At 36.3% G+C, this 16280-nt stretch overlaps 1 protein-coding gene across 1 annotated transcript in view; it reads right to left on the bottom strand.

Moving 5' to 3' along the window:
• Positions 1–455: 455 nt before the first annotated feature.
• Positions 456–16280, bottom strand: part of BTAF1 (B-TFIID TATA-box binding protein associated factor 1) — a 47235-nt gene continuing 31410 nt past the window's right edge. Inside the window, exons 21-38 of the mRNA XM_074874984.1 lie at positions 15402–15592; positions 14302–14455; positions 14102–14211; positions 11876–12077; positions 11323–11471; positions 8258–8410; positions 7647–7768; positions 7273–7440; positions 7010–7087; positions 6801–6930; positions 5962–6103; positions 5663–5793; positions 5121–5246; positions 4179–4331; positions 3374–3585; positions 3058–3217; positions 2291–2461; positions 456–2058 (exon numbers count right to left, since the gene is read on the bottom strand). Coding sequence (XP_074731085.1) covers positions 1912–2058; positions 2291–2461; positions 3058–3217; positions 3374–3585; positions 4179–4331; positions 5121–5246; positions 5663–5793; positions 5962–6103; positions 6801–6930; positions 7010–7087; positions 7273–7440; positions 7647–7768; positions 8258–8410; positions 11323–11471; positions 11876–12077; positions 14102–14211; positions 14302–14455; positions 15402–15592 — 2699 coding nt within the window. The 3' untranslated portion in view covers positions 456–1911. The remainder of the gene's footprint in view (positions 2059–2290; positions 2462–3057; positions 3218–3373; positions 3586–4178; positions 4332–5120; positions 5247–5662; positions 5794–5961; positions 6104–6800; positions 6931–7009; positions 7088–7272; positions 7441–7646; positions 7769–8257; positions 8411–11322; positions 11472–11875; positions 12078–14101; positions 14212–14301; positions 14456–15401; positions 15593–16280) is intronic.

Raw genomic sequence — 16280 nt, forward strand, 5'->3', positions numbered from 1 at the left:
ATAGCAACCACAACCTGATAGCTAACTGGTTTAAAGCAGTCCTTTGCTGTGTATTTCTTTTCCAACAGGAGCCAAAGAGTTTCCTACCTCTGCAACTAATAAAACTCTTGAAGAAAAACATGCAGTGTTTTATGACTAATTAAGAAGTTCCTTTATTCAAGTATCTTGTTATTTCTGGGCACTAGCACCAAATTACTGCACCAAGTTATCTTAAAGAACCCAGTATTCCAGCAGTGTAAGTTTCTCTGCAAACAGAACACCAAGCCTCACCTTGTCTCTCTCCCACTTGGATTATTACTTGAAAGCACAACAGAAATATTCTATGAATGAAGGTAGAAGTGAACCAATACTAGTAATACAGCTGTTATTTCCAAAAGCATTAGTTTTTACTTAGTCAGCTACACTGAATCTTCTCTACAGAAAAAGCCTAAACATGGACATACACAACATACAAGTTATATATATTCCCAGTTTTGTTTATTTTCATGGAATGCTAATTTAGTTACAATATGGCAGTTCATAACTACTGAAATGTGACATTAATTCATCTCCAATGCTGCAGAACAGTCTTGATTTATATATATTGTTTTAAAACAATCTTATTTTACATAGTTGAGGTCTCTGGTGGTTTTTAAGCTCTGATGCTCAAGCACACAGCAAGCTACAAACCTTAGGTTTTATATTTATACATATATTCTATGTATTCAGACAACTGCTGTAAGTTATCTATAACTTAATATTTATAAAAAGTGCATATACTGGTACATATGCACATCTAGAAACACACTTTTACTACTGCCTCCCTTTTATAAAAAGCTGCGTAACATACAGCCATATTATTCTCACTCACTGCTATTAAAGTCCTTTACTATCTTTATTACACAATTTCAACTATTCAATTCCCTCAAACTGAATGTAGGTATTTCTATGTATATTTTCTCCTAAAGAAAAAAAGTCTTCCCTATTCCGTTAAGAAGCTTTAAATCATGCATCAGTTTAGTAAACAGTCACTTTAGCATGGATTTTAGAACCCTAGACAGTGTAAAATCTACTTCTGGAAAATGTCTGTCTGTATATTTAATTTCTTCTTTTAGTTACAAAAAATATATAGGATTGAAACATACTGAACACATGCATCTCAAAGCGGCTATATTCTAGCCTTATAGATAAATTAAAAAAGTACACCCCTGCTAACAGGATGCAAACATGGCCTCAAATAGGCCATGACCTGTATTTAATATAGCTCATTACATTAAAAAGTTCAAGTCAGCTGTTCTCTCAAGATGGTGTCAAAACACTGAAGAGCATAATATATTTATACTCAATATACAAAGGTGGGTGCACGTACCTAGTGCCATTTAATTATTCAATACTTTCAAGGCTTCTAGGCTTTGCCTCTGGTGATAAAAGTCCTGAAATGATCTGAATGAAAGTTTAAGTTCAAAATTGTTTTTAATACACCATAAAAGCAAGTTGTGTTTAAAAGAGAAATGTACACTGAACAACCTGAAGTACTCACCAAAACAACTGTACAAAACTAGTATAGATACAGAAAGAAATAATGGTGGACTTAACTTCAAACAGAAGTAACACTTGTTAACATATGTAAAAACCTGCTTTGCTTTATTCCGCTACCAATTAAGAATTTGCAGCTGTTCAGAACAAGTAAAATTCAAACCACCTCACAATGTTTACATTTAAAGTTCTTTTTATACAGTGCAAACGTTTAAGACAGAGTAACTCCCCAGTGAAACAGGTGACACTACTCAGTGCCAGTCTTTTGAAGATTCTTCTTTCTATAAGTCTATTTACACATTAAGCTAAAGGTTCACTAAATATGCTTTAAAGTTTGCTGAATATCAGCAGAAAAATACGTGAACTAGCAGCAGTTGTATTACTAATATATGATGGTTACTTTAATGAATGCATAAAGTTTTCAAGACTGTATTCAGTGTCATACTGTTCTTGATCCCATAGTTCTCCAAGGTTTTCGAGTACTGATTTCATTGATGCTTTCCCAGAAGAGGTAGAGGTATCTGCTTTTTCAGTTTTTCCATCCTTCACAAAAGAAAAAAAATATACAGGATAATGTTTTCAGAAATATACTTAATCCTTCGAGTCTGATGATTATTTTAGAGAAATATCACTTCCTCCTGTTTTCCAGAGAGCTGTCTACTATTCATCATTCCAACTTCAAGTGTTCATGTGATTAAATTTTACACTTCAAAGCAAAGGTTTTTCCCTAAGCTTACTCTATTTTTGGCAGGTATTTGTGAAGATGGTTCTTTACCTTGTCAAGAGTGAACAGATCAAGAAGCTGTTCTGTTCCCATGCTCTGTAGGCTTGTGTTTTCTTGGCTAATCACTGTATTTGCAATATTCATTTTGAACTTTTGAAGACCCATGATCTTCTCCTCCAGAGTTCCCCTGGTTATCAGGCGATATACATTAACAACACGTTTCTGAAAGAAAAAACAGCACGCAGCTAAAAAATATCATCTTAGATATTAAAGAAAGCATAACCTTTTAGTACTCACCATGGACAGTTCGGAAGCGGTTTGGCTTGGAGTTACCCTTCAGTAATTGTAGTCATTAAGTCTGACATGTTAGATGATAAGAATGAGACTATGCCAGCATATAGTAGAGGCACCTGCAATTGCATCTGTACTCAGGAAGAATTCTCTGCTTTTTACAGCTGTAGAGGGAAACTAACAGCATTCACTCTTTCCCTGTCCAGGCACCAGTGAAGGACAACACTGTGGGGCTTCCCTTCTGTTCCTTGTCTCAGTTGCATCTCTTCCTCCACTGAAGGGTAATTCTTCCCTGGCCTCTCCTCAGCAGCTCAGGAAGCACAGAAGAGAAGGCATACCAAGTTGGGGACAGGATAAGAAAAGTACACACTTCCACATCTGGCATGTTTGCAAGAATGCAGTATGAATGGAAACTTGGTGGAAACCCCCAGATGTCACTTTTATTACATGCTACAACCTTATCCAAATTCAAAGAAACAGGAGTTCAACAAGGGAAAAAAAAACCTTACTGGATAAGAGTTTTTCACCTGCCCAATACGATGTGCCCGATCCATGGCTTGCAGGTCTCTCATTGGGTTCCAGTCATGTTCCACAAATACTACTGTATCAGCCCCTGTCAAGTTAAGTCCCAATCCACCAACATGAGTGGTGAGCAAAAGAACATCTATAGATGGGTCATTATTAAACCTGCATACAAAAAGAGAGTTAAGCATGGTAAATTTCATTAAATAATGAAACCATGAACCTCAACTGATTTGAGGCAGACAAAATTATAATTTTGTACCATATAAATAATATAGTTCATTACAGTTGGCCTCACTGGTTATAAAGGGATATGCTTACCGTGAAACAATGGAATGCCTCTGACCAGCAGGTATGCTGCCATCTAGTCGTAAATAAGTAACTGAAGGTAACTGAGGTCTGAGAAGGTCATGTTCCACTATATCCAGCATGCTTTTGAGTTGACAGAAGATAAGTACTCTGTGCTGGGCCACAACAGCTTCTGTACCGCTTTCTGAAGATCCACCATTCCCCAAGCCACAGTCTAGCAGCAGCTTAAAGTAAAAGAGCATTAAAGTGTATCAACAAACTGACAGTAGATCTCATTTAAATGTTGACACTGATAGACTATCAAAAGTAGAAATAAGAGAAACAAACTACAGAAGGAAGTCTGTAAATGACAGTCACTGAAATGACATAATGCAAAGGTTGGCTTCACTGTCAAACGATGAAAAATTTAAGAGTCAACAGAAGAGTAATTTCCTTAATTTTGCTTTATTTACAGTAGAATTTAAGTATGTAATGCAATTTATCAAAGCTAGTAGTGTCCTGTATAATAAATAGAAAAGGTTTTTTGTAACAAGAAGGACAGGAGTAAAAAGCAGAATAAAAGTAAGTTTTTTGACAAGGCAGCAAAAATTAGGTAAACATCATCACCTTGAAGCAAGCTTGTGCTTCTCCCTCCCCCTTGAATTAACAGGAAAAATAGGACATGTGTCTAAAAACCCTTTATACTCTATTTGCTACTTAACCAGCATTTTAAGATCAGTTTTCATATTAATGAAGTCTTAAAACAAAACTTTCCAAATTGTAACATTAGTAGAGCCACGTTTTGAAAATTTAAGGCACAACATGCAAGTCTACTTACTTGTTTTAAAGCAGACAGCTTAGGCGCGTGTTGGATGTCTCGAAGGGATGAATTATGAGCTGCAAGCTGCTCTGTAATTCTTTTATATTCTGGATGTTGTGTTGTCAACACTAATGCTGGATGGTTGCATAGCTTCCTTAAGTATTGCAATGCCTTTATTGAGAAAGCGAAGTTTGAAGAAATTGTTAGCAACAATGTAGTTACAGAAAAAGGATGAACAAAATTGATCATAAGTACAGGAGCCACTCAGTCACATTCCACAATGGGGCTTTAGGCCAAAATAAACTTGCACATTTATATTAAAGAAAACTTGTATTTCAAACTGTATCCAGTAACTGTTAGGTGCATATCAATCTTGGTTCCCATTGCAGGAACAGTGCAAAGACTACCATTTCCCACACCTTCATGTGAGTGTGGGATATAGTACATGGGTTTGGGAGCTGTGCAGAGCCTCTGAGAATTATTGTTTCCAAGTAGCCAAGACTTAATTTGCAATTCCGTAAGACTATGAACCCTCATAAATTCAGATCTAACCTTAAGGAAACTTTTTTGTTCATGTTTTAGAATCTTAGTTTTGTAGCGTAACAACTGTTGAGATCAAAATTAGTTCGCTCTTGCTTGGAGGTTTTGCACTTTTGGTAATCAGTTTTTAATTGAGAGTAGCATCCAAGATCCACAAAATAGCTGAACATCAGTTGAGCAAAACACATTAAAAGATTTAAGATGGTTTTATATGACTTAAGACACAGAAACATAATTTAAGCATAATAGCTATACAACACGTTCCAGGCAATCTAATCCAAACCCTAAATATTTTACTTAGATCATATAGCCACAAATGTGTAAGGTAACTATTTTGATTTTCATTTTTTATTAAACCTGGAAATACAGTTACCAGAAATAAATGAACTAGGTAGTAAAAATTGCTAAAGAAATCTGTACCTGAAATACATGACCTGTAGCTTTAAGCTTTGGTTTTTCAGTTTCTTCATTCAGTGAAATGGAAGAAACTGTTTCATCAATATCACATTTGGCACGAGACTTGGCAAAATCTTCATAAAGCTGAACCTGTACAAGGGAATAAATACATTTTACCCAACAGAAGCAAGATGAGCAGTCATTTTTAGAATTTAGTTCCCAGTTAAAGTTCTGAATTATTATAAATCAAGGAAGCTATTTTATATATAGCACAAGATCAACATTAACAGTGGAATTCTTGCAATTCATTTTCTTCAGCTTGGAAAGTATTTAAAAAAGAATCTACAGATGCCTAGATGTTATTCTTGTAGAACAATGCCAGAAATTAAACCAAAGAAATAGTCTATTGCAACTGGAGTAAAATTAGTTTTTAAACGTGTACTAGAAAAACATTTTAAACCCGTGGTGCCAGAGAATGTCACACTGACCCAGGAATACACAAGTGGTTCCTCTGTGGTTTTAATTGTGCTGAAAAAGCTAAGCTACCAGCCACTTTTTAAGCATACCTGTAGAGGACTGAGAATACAGTAATAATCTTGAATAATTTTGGGTGGAAGATCTTGCAGTACATCCTCTTTCATTCTCCTTAGGAGGAATGGCAGAACTTGACGGTGCAGTGCTTCCATTGCAAGAACCCCTAAGCGAAGGCAACAGAAGCAGTATTTTAGAAAGAAAAAAATTCAAAACATTCAGCCTGCCCCCGCCAATCTCTTGTGTTGGAGCTGACTGCACTTCCTCTTTTCATTAGCAGTTCTCATTTAAAGAAAGAAAACGAGAAAACCAAGATTTAACATTTGATTCTTACCAGCCTCTTGCTCTCGACTGGAGCTTCGGGCATCTCTACTTGCCAGTATTGGTTTGCCATAACGAGCTGCAAACTGGCGTTCGGTACCCAAAAACCCTGGCATAAGGAAGTCAAACAACGACCACAACTCTAAGACGTTGTTCTGAACATAAAAGAAACATCTGTTAAATTATTTTTAAAAGTAATGAATTGTCACAAGTTATCAGAAATATTTCCACACATATTTAACACTGCCTATAAAACACTACAAACATAACACTTCACCATATTTTTGAGCTCCTGGAACTTGGTGACTCTTTCATCAACTTAAGTTACAGGAAGACCTGCACATGCACTTTAATATATAAATGGACTCTCTACTGTGTCTGACACCTTAAGCCACACCCTGAGTTCTTCTGGACAACAAAACCCAGGAGACACCAGTGGTCTTAGTCCTGGATGAGACAGATACTCCACAGACAAGCCATCAGGACAAAGCCCAAAATCTGGAGTTCTCAGAGATGAGTTTCTTGCTAATTTCACTAGAGGCATAAGGAAATGCTCTCTCCCCACTTCCCTGCCTGCTACTTCAAGAACAAGTGGTAGAAAAAGTCTTGTTGCCAACTTTTAAGCCCCATTAGTACCACAGATACTGTACCCATTCCCCTATGCATGGGTATATCAGGAAAGGAAAAAAAAGAAGTAGTTTCAAGTATTTAGCAATGAAAGGCTTTTTTACAATGTATACTTTGAACAAGACGACTGATAAAAAGCACAAGAAAGCAGACTGCAAAGGAGATGGTTTTTTGCTTGTTTTCTACTACTCACCCAATTGAATAGAAAAAAAGAAAAGCAGTTACCTGGATTGGTGTCCCAGAAAGAATTATCCTGTAATTGGCAGTTAGCTGTTTTACTGCTTTTGACAGCTTTGTTTTTCCATTTTTTATTACATGGCCTTCATCAAGAATGCAGTAATTAAACTTAATATTTCTAGAAAAGGAGAACACAGACTTAAGTAGCATTTAAAACTCTAAGCTATTAAAAACTTCAGAAAAACCCCAATTCTTACCTGAAGAAGTCAATGTCATTTCTTACAACATCATACGAAGCCACTATGAGATTGTGTCTTTTCACCTGGTGTTGTAATCTTAAAAAAAAAAAAAAACACCACGAAATCCTAACTAAAGTGTTCCTTACTTATGTTATTATTATAGCCTTTAAAGGTACCACCACAAGTTTTACCACACCCACAAACTATGCTTCAGTAGTAAAGTGAATTGCAAAATTCTGTGTGTGGTATTTTACTGAAGTCATAAACACAAATTACATTACCTTGCTCTCTCAGTAGGAGGTCCTGTATAGTGCAAAGGATTAAGATATTCTTTTGAGCAAAATTTGCCCACTTCATCCACCCAGTGTCCTGTGAGTGTAGGAGGGCACACGACCAAGGAGGGAAGAGGAACACTGTCTACCAGTTTTGTTCTTGCATATTCCTGAGCCCTTTAAGAATGTAAAAACAGCTTTGAAAAAATTGTTTTTTGCACAATAGTTGAGGTCAGAAGGGACCTCTGGAGGTCATCTGGTCCAACCCCCCTGCTCAAGCAGAGCCATCTACCCAATTGTCCAGGACTATGTCCAGAGTTATTACCATAGATAAAACCTATCATTAAAGTCTTTAAGATATAATGTTACTTGTTTAAGCTTACCTGAGGCAATGATCACCTGCAAGAATGCAAATGGATTGTAAAGTTTTTCCTAAGCCCATGTCATCACAAAGAATTCCATGAAGTTTGTATTTATTAAGAAATGCCAGCCAGTTCACTCCATCCTGAAATCACAAAATAAAGAGTGCCTCAGAAGTAAAAACTGGCTTTTGGCTAGTTAAGCTTCAGTTCATCCATCACTGCCAAACTATAAGCTGGGTTCCCACCATAAATGCATCCACTACAGTCCATTTACTCTAAGCAGAGGGCAATAAAGGGAGAAACGTAAGCAGCCAAACAGTATGATGAGGCCTCCCTTTACAGTGGTGAGCTGCCACAGTCAGCCTAAGCAGCACAGCCCATTGGCCATTCCCTGAGAAAAAGGACAGAATCCAGAGAGGGGCAAAAAACTAGAAGAAAAACAGTATAAATGGCATGCATTACTTAATTTGTTGTTCTTTATCCAAGAGTCCACGATGCACACTGCACAGCTAAAAGCAAAACAGAAAACCCACAAGCAAAAACACCCAGCACCCGAACAACTCCTACCCTTCCATAAAATCATATCAGACTGGAACTTAGTGCTTTTTAAAAATAAAAGTATAAGCTGTTACCTGCTGATATTTTCTGAGCTCTGCTTTGATTGGTACTGGAATTTTATAGTTTTCCAGTTTTTTTCCATCCAATAATTGTTCCAGAAAGTGACGCTCTTTAGCTTTCATTCGGATTAATTCTTCAGACATGTTTGGTGGATCTGGTATACCAGCCTAGGATAGTATTTTTAAAGCAGCAGTGTAAGGGCTACAGTACTTAATTCTCACAGACGGTAAGAAATAAAACCTCATACTAGCTTAGACATTTTAAAGAGATGGAAAATATCTGCAATCTTCTCAATTGTATAAATCCAAATTCAGTGCTATACTTGTTTTGGTTCCTTGCAGATCAACTCATCCAGGGCTGTAGCGTGCAGAAGACGAATTCTGCCCCAAAGGACACACTGAAAAGCTTGATACAATTGCATAGAGGAGGGGAAATCCTGGTCATGCTTGTAAGATTTTACAAAGACTGAGCTATTTATTAAACAGAGAGTTTATCTGGTTGGCTAGAGAATCCTCTGACACCCATTTCTCCTTAGTCACAATCTACCATCCAAAGTTAGATGGATTTTTCTCCTACATATGTTAGCAGAATGAGATCTAGAATGATACTGAAATCCACAGGATGAATTCAAGCAGTTGAAAACTGTTCGGAAAAAGAAAAACCCTAAACCCCTCCAGGTTTGTAACAGCAGACCTTGGCTTCCTATGTACTTCTCATACCAGGCCAGAAGCCCAAAGAAGCTATCTGGGGACCAAACATGCTCAGACATTCTCGCTTGCTAATAATATGCAGTAGCAAAAGAGGTACTGATATTTTCCATCATCGCATCTGTCATCCCAGTTTTCTGGGCCACCTCCATCTTTAGTTAGCTTTACTTCAAAACCCACATTACTGATCACTCAGAGAGGGCTCCTGGCTGAGAAGAAAAACTACAATGAAATAATTCCACTGTGTATGTGGTTAATAAGGAAGGGGGAAAACCAACCCAGATTTGAGATGTTAGAAGTGCTCCAAGAAGATATTTATGTACATACACACAGACAACAGCCTACTTGTTCTTTTAAAAGGGAGGGTAGGAAGAACAATTGAATATGTCTGAAGCATGAATACCATGCCAGCTATTTTGGTTTAAGTATATTGTCAACTTGCAGCATGATTGCTTATCAATAAAACTGGACAGATTAAGTTGAACCATCTATCTTACAAACCTTCTCTCAGTCATATTTTCATTTTTATGATTGAATGAATAATGAAATTGAGAATAAAGATACAGAAAACTGAGCGTACCTAAGTTCTCCCAACAGATTTATTGCTATTGTTTCCAATTCCTCACAATTAGAAACAAACACAAAAATACCAATTAGAAACTCCAAGCTTATTCAGACCTCTTATCACTTTTACTTATCTAGCAGCTGAATTCCGGTCTTGTATTTTAGGCAGTATATAAAATGCCAGCAATAAACACAAAAGTCTATACAGACTGTTTTGTTACAGAACTGTAAGTCATGCTTCAGGGACATGAAATTGAAAGAGTGGAAAGTTTTTTTTAGTAATACCTCTATAACTACTGAAAACTGTTTGTCTTATGAAATATCTGCAGGACTACCCTAAAAAGTCTTCCCATTTAAAAAAGTAAAGCTATCCATAAAACAGCACTCCGTAAGTTTTTTCACACACGTGAAGCTTTGTCTATGAAAACTTGTTAATAGAGTTAAGGAATCCTTTTTTGAGATTGAAATAATAAAGTATTTCCCCATAAAACATCTATTTCCCTAGACCCCATCAATCCACCCCCTACTCTTTGCACAGAGATGACTGCAACCCCCCTACAGTTACCAATTTAAATTCCTTGTTGGCCTAATATTTAAAAATTGCTAACATTCAAAAGACTGTCCCACAACAGTACTGGTATTTTCTCTCATTATTAATCTACTTCACTCTAAGTTTGCATATTTCTAAGTTTGTATATTTAATATAGTTCAGTATCTGATACTGAACTTCCTTAAGTGGAAGGGGAAGTCCTAAGGGAGTTCTTGAGTAACTATGGAAAAGAAGCATGAACTGATCATGCATATGTATGCAATTAATATAACAAGTATTCTACACTGAGATGCTCACTAAATTCTATTAAAATAGCTTAAAAAAAAATCTAAGCTACATGTATTCCATAGCACTGTATTTAGATGCATTTGAAGTGCACTGGTGTGAATGGCATTAGAACAAACAGCAGCATCTAAGAAATCCATTTCTACTTTGCTCACTTTCAACTTTTTCAACGTTTCAGTGTAAGCATAGAGAAATTAAGTGCTCCATTTAAGGCAGATTACTAGTTATCAGATTCTAAGGTTCTATAATGCTAAATTAAAATTTGAGATAATAAAAGATACTAAACCCATTAAACTGACGGGGTTTTTTTCATTAGAAGCATGCAAATGAATTCTGAACTGTCTTCTATTACCATCTGGTGGTGAAAATAAGTTACTTGGAAGCCTTGTAGTCCTTGAAGTGCAATATGAGAAAGTGTCCGAGGTATGCAAGTTGTAGGAGTGAAACACTGAAGCAAATCTGTACTGATTAAACACTACTGGATCATAATACACATAATATTTTGCCCAAAGCTGTAGGGTGGGGCTTTTAGATTTTAAGAACTAGGGATAAGTAACTGGACTTATCTCCACACTGTTTCTATTGCTGCTATTTCATTTCTTCCTTTTAAATCAGTATTGATTTTTTTATGCATTTCTCTGGACCACATACACAACACCACACATACCTAGAGAAAGTGCTCATGTAACTCAAGAAATGAATATACACTTTAACTTCATGTACATAGCTGAGATGAGTTTCCTAAAGAGAAATTTTACTTTAACACTCATTTAGAAAATTACTAACAGAGGGTCAAAGTTTACTCATTTTACATCGTGAAGGACACATCTTCAATTATCTGATATGGACTCAACATCTATAAAACCAGTTACTTATTCAGCATTTAATAAGCTAGAAGCTTGGACTTTGTGGCTGGTGAAAAAGCAGATACAGGACAGTTCACATACTCAGTATACCTACAACTTGAGCTTACCTCAAGAGGCATTAGTCTAATTAGTGTTGCAAAGCACTGAGTAGCCATAAAACGCACACTGTTTGTCTGATCACTCATTCTACCCAGAACTGGAACCACTAGAAGAACAATGTATGGAACAATACCAACATCCAGCTGCTCCATTACACCTGGATCAGTTATTAAGGAAATAGTTTTTACCTGTTCAGAACTGACATCAATATATACCTGGCAGATTTCACACTTGATAGGTAAAAGTCATTAATACGTTACATTCAGAAAAAAAAGATTTCTATCAACAAAGCAAGGGGAGTGGGGGGGGGAGTCTGATCTACCCAATTACATTTAGCCCAGTGAATTCCATGGTTTGAGAAACTGAATTATCCCCACCAAACCTTCATTTGATAGACAAAAGGCAACGGAAATGAAAGTTTCTTCTATTTCTTGTCTACGGGAGGAAAGCAGCTTAACATTTCATTCCTCCTTACATTTTTTTCAGGCAACAGTGTTTGTTCCCCCAAATTATGCAACTGCAAAGGAGTTTCTGCATTTTTGAGTATTTGAGCAAGGATACACGCAAGAGCTTCAATTGCACCTTCTTGTTTGGTGTTGTCATCTATTGCTCCCAACCACGGTAGAACTTTCTCTAGAAAGATATTCATTGTTTCCATGGTAGCTATTTTGCTCATAACACCTACACAACGAGCAGCCATGTGTCTCACTGCAGTGCTGGGATGTTGAAGGCACATATAAAGATGAGGCAAGTGCTGTATTAACTGAATAGAAGAAGGTGGTGGGGAAAAAAGGTTAATATGCATTATAAACACATTACTGAATTATTTTGAAATAAACAGTCTTTAAGTCACTGTTGCCTCCCAAAGAATGCTTGAAATGGCTCCTTCACAAGATCTAATTGTTTAGAACTGAAAACTTGTTTCAGAAGAAAAACATGAACTTTGAAGTAGTATTACTCCCCAATACAATTAAAATTCAGAGTAACAAAATATTTAGGATTTTAGTCACAATGAAAATTAAAGAAACCCTTGATAATTAAGGAAGTGTTTCACACTGGAAAAATACAGTACTAAATACTCAGAACTTTTTATTAAAAAAAGAATTATTGCTGAGACACACAGATTAAAGAACTCCTTCCAGCTAGCAAATTTGTCTTAGACTCATCACATTTATGTTTAGGCAGATGAATTATCCATGTTGGGAGTCTTACTAACTCTGTGTGACAAGACACCCAGAAGGAAATTTACATCTTCCCAAGGGGGTACGTGTGTACAGACAGGTCTTCTTTTATCAGCACAAATATATTTTTACATTCGGTACCTTAAATGTGTAGTCAAGTTTTTCCTAGTATGGAAGTCCCTAAATATTAGCTTTGATGAACCAATTTCACCCTCTTTGACTTTCTACAATTTTTTTTTTTTTTTGAAACTTGTATACAGTATTAGCACCCCCAAAACCAACCTACACATTAACTGCAGATCATATATGTGTGTGTGTATATATAATACATATATATAAAAAAATCTTTCCATGTCATATGCTAAATTTACTCAAAATCACTTCAGTACTTTATTAAAATAGACAAGAAACAATTCCCTATGTTCCATGTGAATCTTGTCCATCTGCTCAGAATTCTACAGCCATTCCTCACACCCATCCTTTCCCATCATATCCTTTCCAGACAGTTCTGGCCTACTTATTCCTTGCATGGGAGCCTTTTCACATATTTTTATCATTCTGTTGCCCTTCTCTATGCCTCTTCCAGTGCTACTATGTTTATTCTGGAATACAGTATTGCAGATAAGCTAGTACCAAATATTCTGTTCAGATGCAGGCATAATGATGACATTCTTGTTCTGTTTCTTTCTTAACTTTCTATTGTTTTTTTAACCAGTATTTTACATTCAGCTGATACTGTCACAGAACTATCCTAACCCCAACGTAGTACTCTCTCCCAAGCAGAAATAGTTCAGAGCCTATTACTACATGTAAGATGTCTTTTAAATTGAGCAATGGGTAAAAAGAAGTAATTTTAAAAATCAAATCAAGTCTACTTAAGGGTAAACTGAAGTCTCCCATAATTTTTGCATTCCTTGCATAGGGAGCCTTTCTGACAACCTTCGGCCTGTTACAGAGTAGTCAGGCAGTAAATTGCAGAGTCTTTATTACTACCATTCTTTCCTCCCACTCTGGCCACATAAACTACATGTCAGCCTATTAGAAGTCATCCCATTTCACTCACTCACATAATGCAGCGTAACTTTTTTATCTGTACTTTAATAACAAAGAGAAGGCATCATACTATCAGTCTGTTCTCCAGATTTAGGAAATATGGAATTACAATAAAGCAGAGTTGAGATGCTGATTTCAGTGTAACACAATAGCATAAATATTATTGTAACTCAAACATCGGACACAATCTTGTTTGTGCATCTCATCCAGAAAAGGGTAGGCCAAGGCTAAATTGTAGGTAGGTGTTTGCTTTTGTGGTTTATTCTACAGCCTGCATAAACAAACACAGAATTTCATATCCTATAGGACACAGGGAAAAAACAGCTTTAAAAATGTAACAGCTTAACTGCTGAAGACAGAAGGCTATGTCTTCAGTTTATCAAGACTAGGATACAGGACTTGGAGAACAGGCAGGCTAGCAAGTGAATGAAAACATTGTTTGAGCAAAATTAGAAGAACATCTAAAAAGAAGCCTTATAAAACAAAGATTTAACACAGTGGCAATGAACAGACTGAATTGCTTCATACAAAAGCTGCTTTGGAATATGATTACCAGAGGATGTAGCTGAGTATCCATTGAAGCTGCTGTTGTTTCAAAAACCTGCAAAGAATTTACTAGCTCCTGAGCAGGAGCATCTCCTTTTTCCAGTAAGGACTTTCGGTCTGTTAAAAACAGAAAAGGTGTTCAGTTTAAGACTGACATACTGCCACCAGCCTACCAAACCTCCCAGCTTAAAACAGAAGTGTAATTACCAAAATTATTTATGTGAATGTTGTTCCTTAATGAACCAACCATAGCATCCCAGAGATGTGGCAATCCTGTTGCCATTTCAGCACCAAAATGTTTAGCTATAGTAGATAAGGCGAATTCAGCTCCTCTTCTTTGTACAACATAAGGTTTCTGAGCCTAGAATTAAACAGTTTAACAAAGTAGTGAGGACAGATACATGTAAGAATAACTGTTAATTTTCAAGGAGGGTCCCATTCTTATATAGGCATTCAATTCTGATTGTTTATACCTACAACAAATTTGCTTGTCGATTTTAAGTTATTTTATTCTTTATACAGGTAAAAATAAGATCTATAGCAGATTATTTAAATACTGTAAATTTGGGAATCTGTCTTTTGCTGACACAGCAAAATTTCAGCAAGAGGTCTTCCAATTGGTTCCAGTTCCAGGACCTCAGATACTATCAATATAGGGACACCAAGAACAATGACACACTAGCAAATCTTCCCAAAAGCAATCAATACTTGATTTGCTATTAAGCACTTTCTCTTGCTCCCACCGTCTTCAGAAAAGTGGAATTGCTAAAAACTAAACAATTAAGAAAAAAGTCCACAACACTGTTCAGGAATCACTGTCATGACTAGGATCTTATTAAAACACACTTAAGGTTTTATATGAACAGAACAGCAACAAAAAGTTTAGCGTATCAAGTGTGGAAGTCCCACATTCATTCTGAAGCCAATTACATTTCAGATACTGTTTTTAATGCTTCAGAGCATCCATCATGCATCAAGATGACCAACACTAACATGGGTAATGGGACACAATCACAGCAGTTTGGGGAAATCCATTTGCATGGATTTGTACTGAGATATTAATATTCTGTACTAAATGTAAAATACTTCAGGAGCTATTAGTTTTTTAATGACACACTGAAGATTTAAAACATCATCATCATCACCAAACATATGCTGCTTTTATCACAAAATTTTATGTCAACTCAGTTCTCTCATGAAAAGATCCTGGGCATCCCTATTATAACGCTATCAAACTCCAGTGAATTCAAAGTCATGGAAGGGACAGGCGGATGCACAAGTTGCAAATACAATTTTTTGAAGTTTACCTCATCAAGTTCTGTAGGAATGCTTCCACTACTGCCAGCAGGGAGATCTGCAATTGGGGCTTTTGGAGCTTTTGGAGTAGGACCTCGCCGACTTGTGATGGCAAAAGCAGCTTTCTGATGTCTGTACAGCGTAATTATCCCCCTGTGCTTAGTAACTGTATGATGCATCCCATCTTTATCAGAGTTGGGCCCTAAAGGAAGAGAGAACAGCCGACAACAATTTAAGCTGCAGTTTAAAATGTAGGTAGCTATCACTTTCACCTTTAAGTCATCTGCAGATCAAAACGTGCTTTAAAAAAAACCCCATAAGTGTCATCATCCTCAAGGACAGAAAAATTTAAGTACAGAGTAGAGTTACTCTGTTAAGAACAAATTACAGACTTGGCACGAAAATCAAAGTATGCAAACTGCCACATAAGTTCTTATTCAGCAAGAAACACAGATAAAACTTCAGTCAAATATAAAGTCTGCACAAGTTTTTTTTATATAAAACAACGTGTTACATTCTAAAGTTTAAACAAACTTATGTTCCATGTCCTTTACAAGCAGTTCAAGACTTCTATCATGAAATAATAGGAGATGCCATCAGTATGTTTGAATTTGTTGATGTTTCTATGCTAACCAGCTTAATTTTCAGATATGAATATTATTCTACTCTGAGATAAATTATAACACATTCATTAAGAAAAAGTAAAATGGATAATGGTCAAACCTTAAAGCAGGCTAGAATCTTCAAGAGTATTAAGGTCTTAGTGTTGTTCATTCAATCCATACATTTTTAGCAAGGGACACTCATTTACAGAAAATCCATGACCACAGTGTGCACAGGATTTGTTCATTTTGAGCACTGTCCTCATCTTTTGCTATCTTACTATTAGC

Source organism: Strix uralensis, chromosome 7 (assembly GCF_047716275.1).
Source record: "Strix uralensis isolate ZFMK-TIS-50842 chromosome 7, bStrUra1, whole genome shotgun sequence".
In the NCBI taxonomy this organism is placed as follows: domain Eukaryota; kingdom Metazoa; phylum Chordata; class Aves; order Strigiformes; family Strigidae; genus Strix; species Strix uralensis.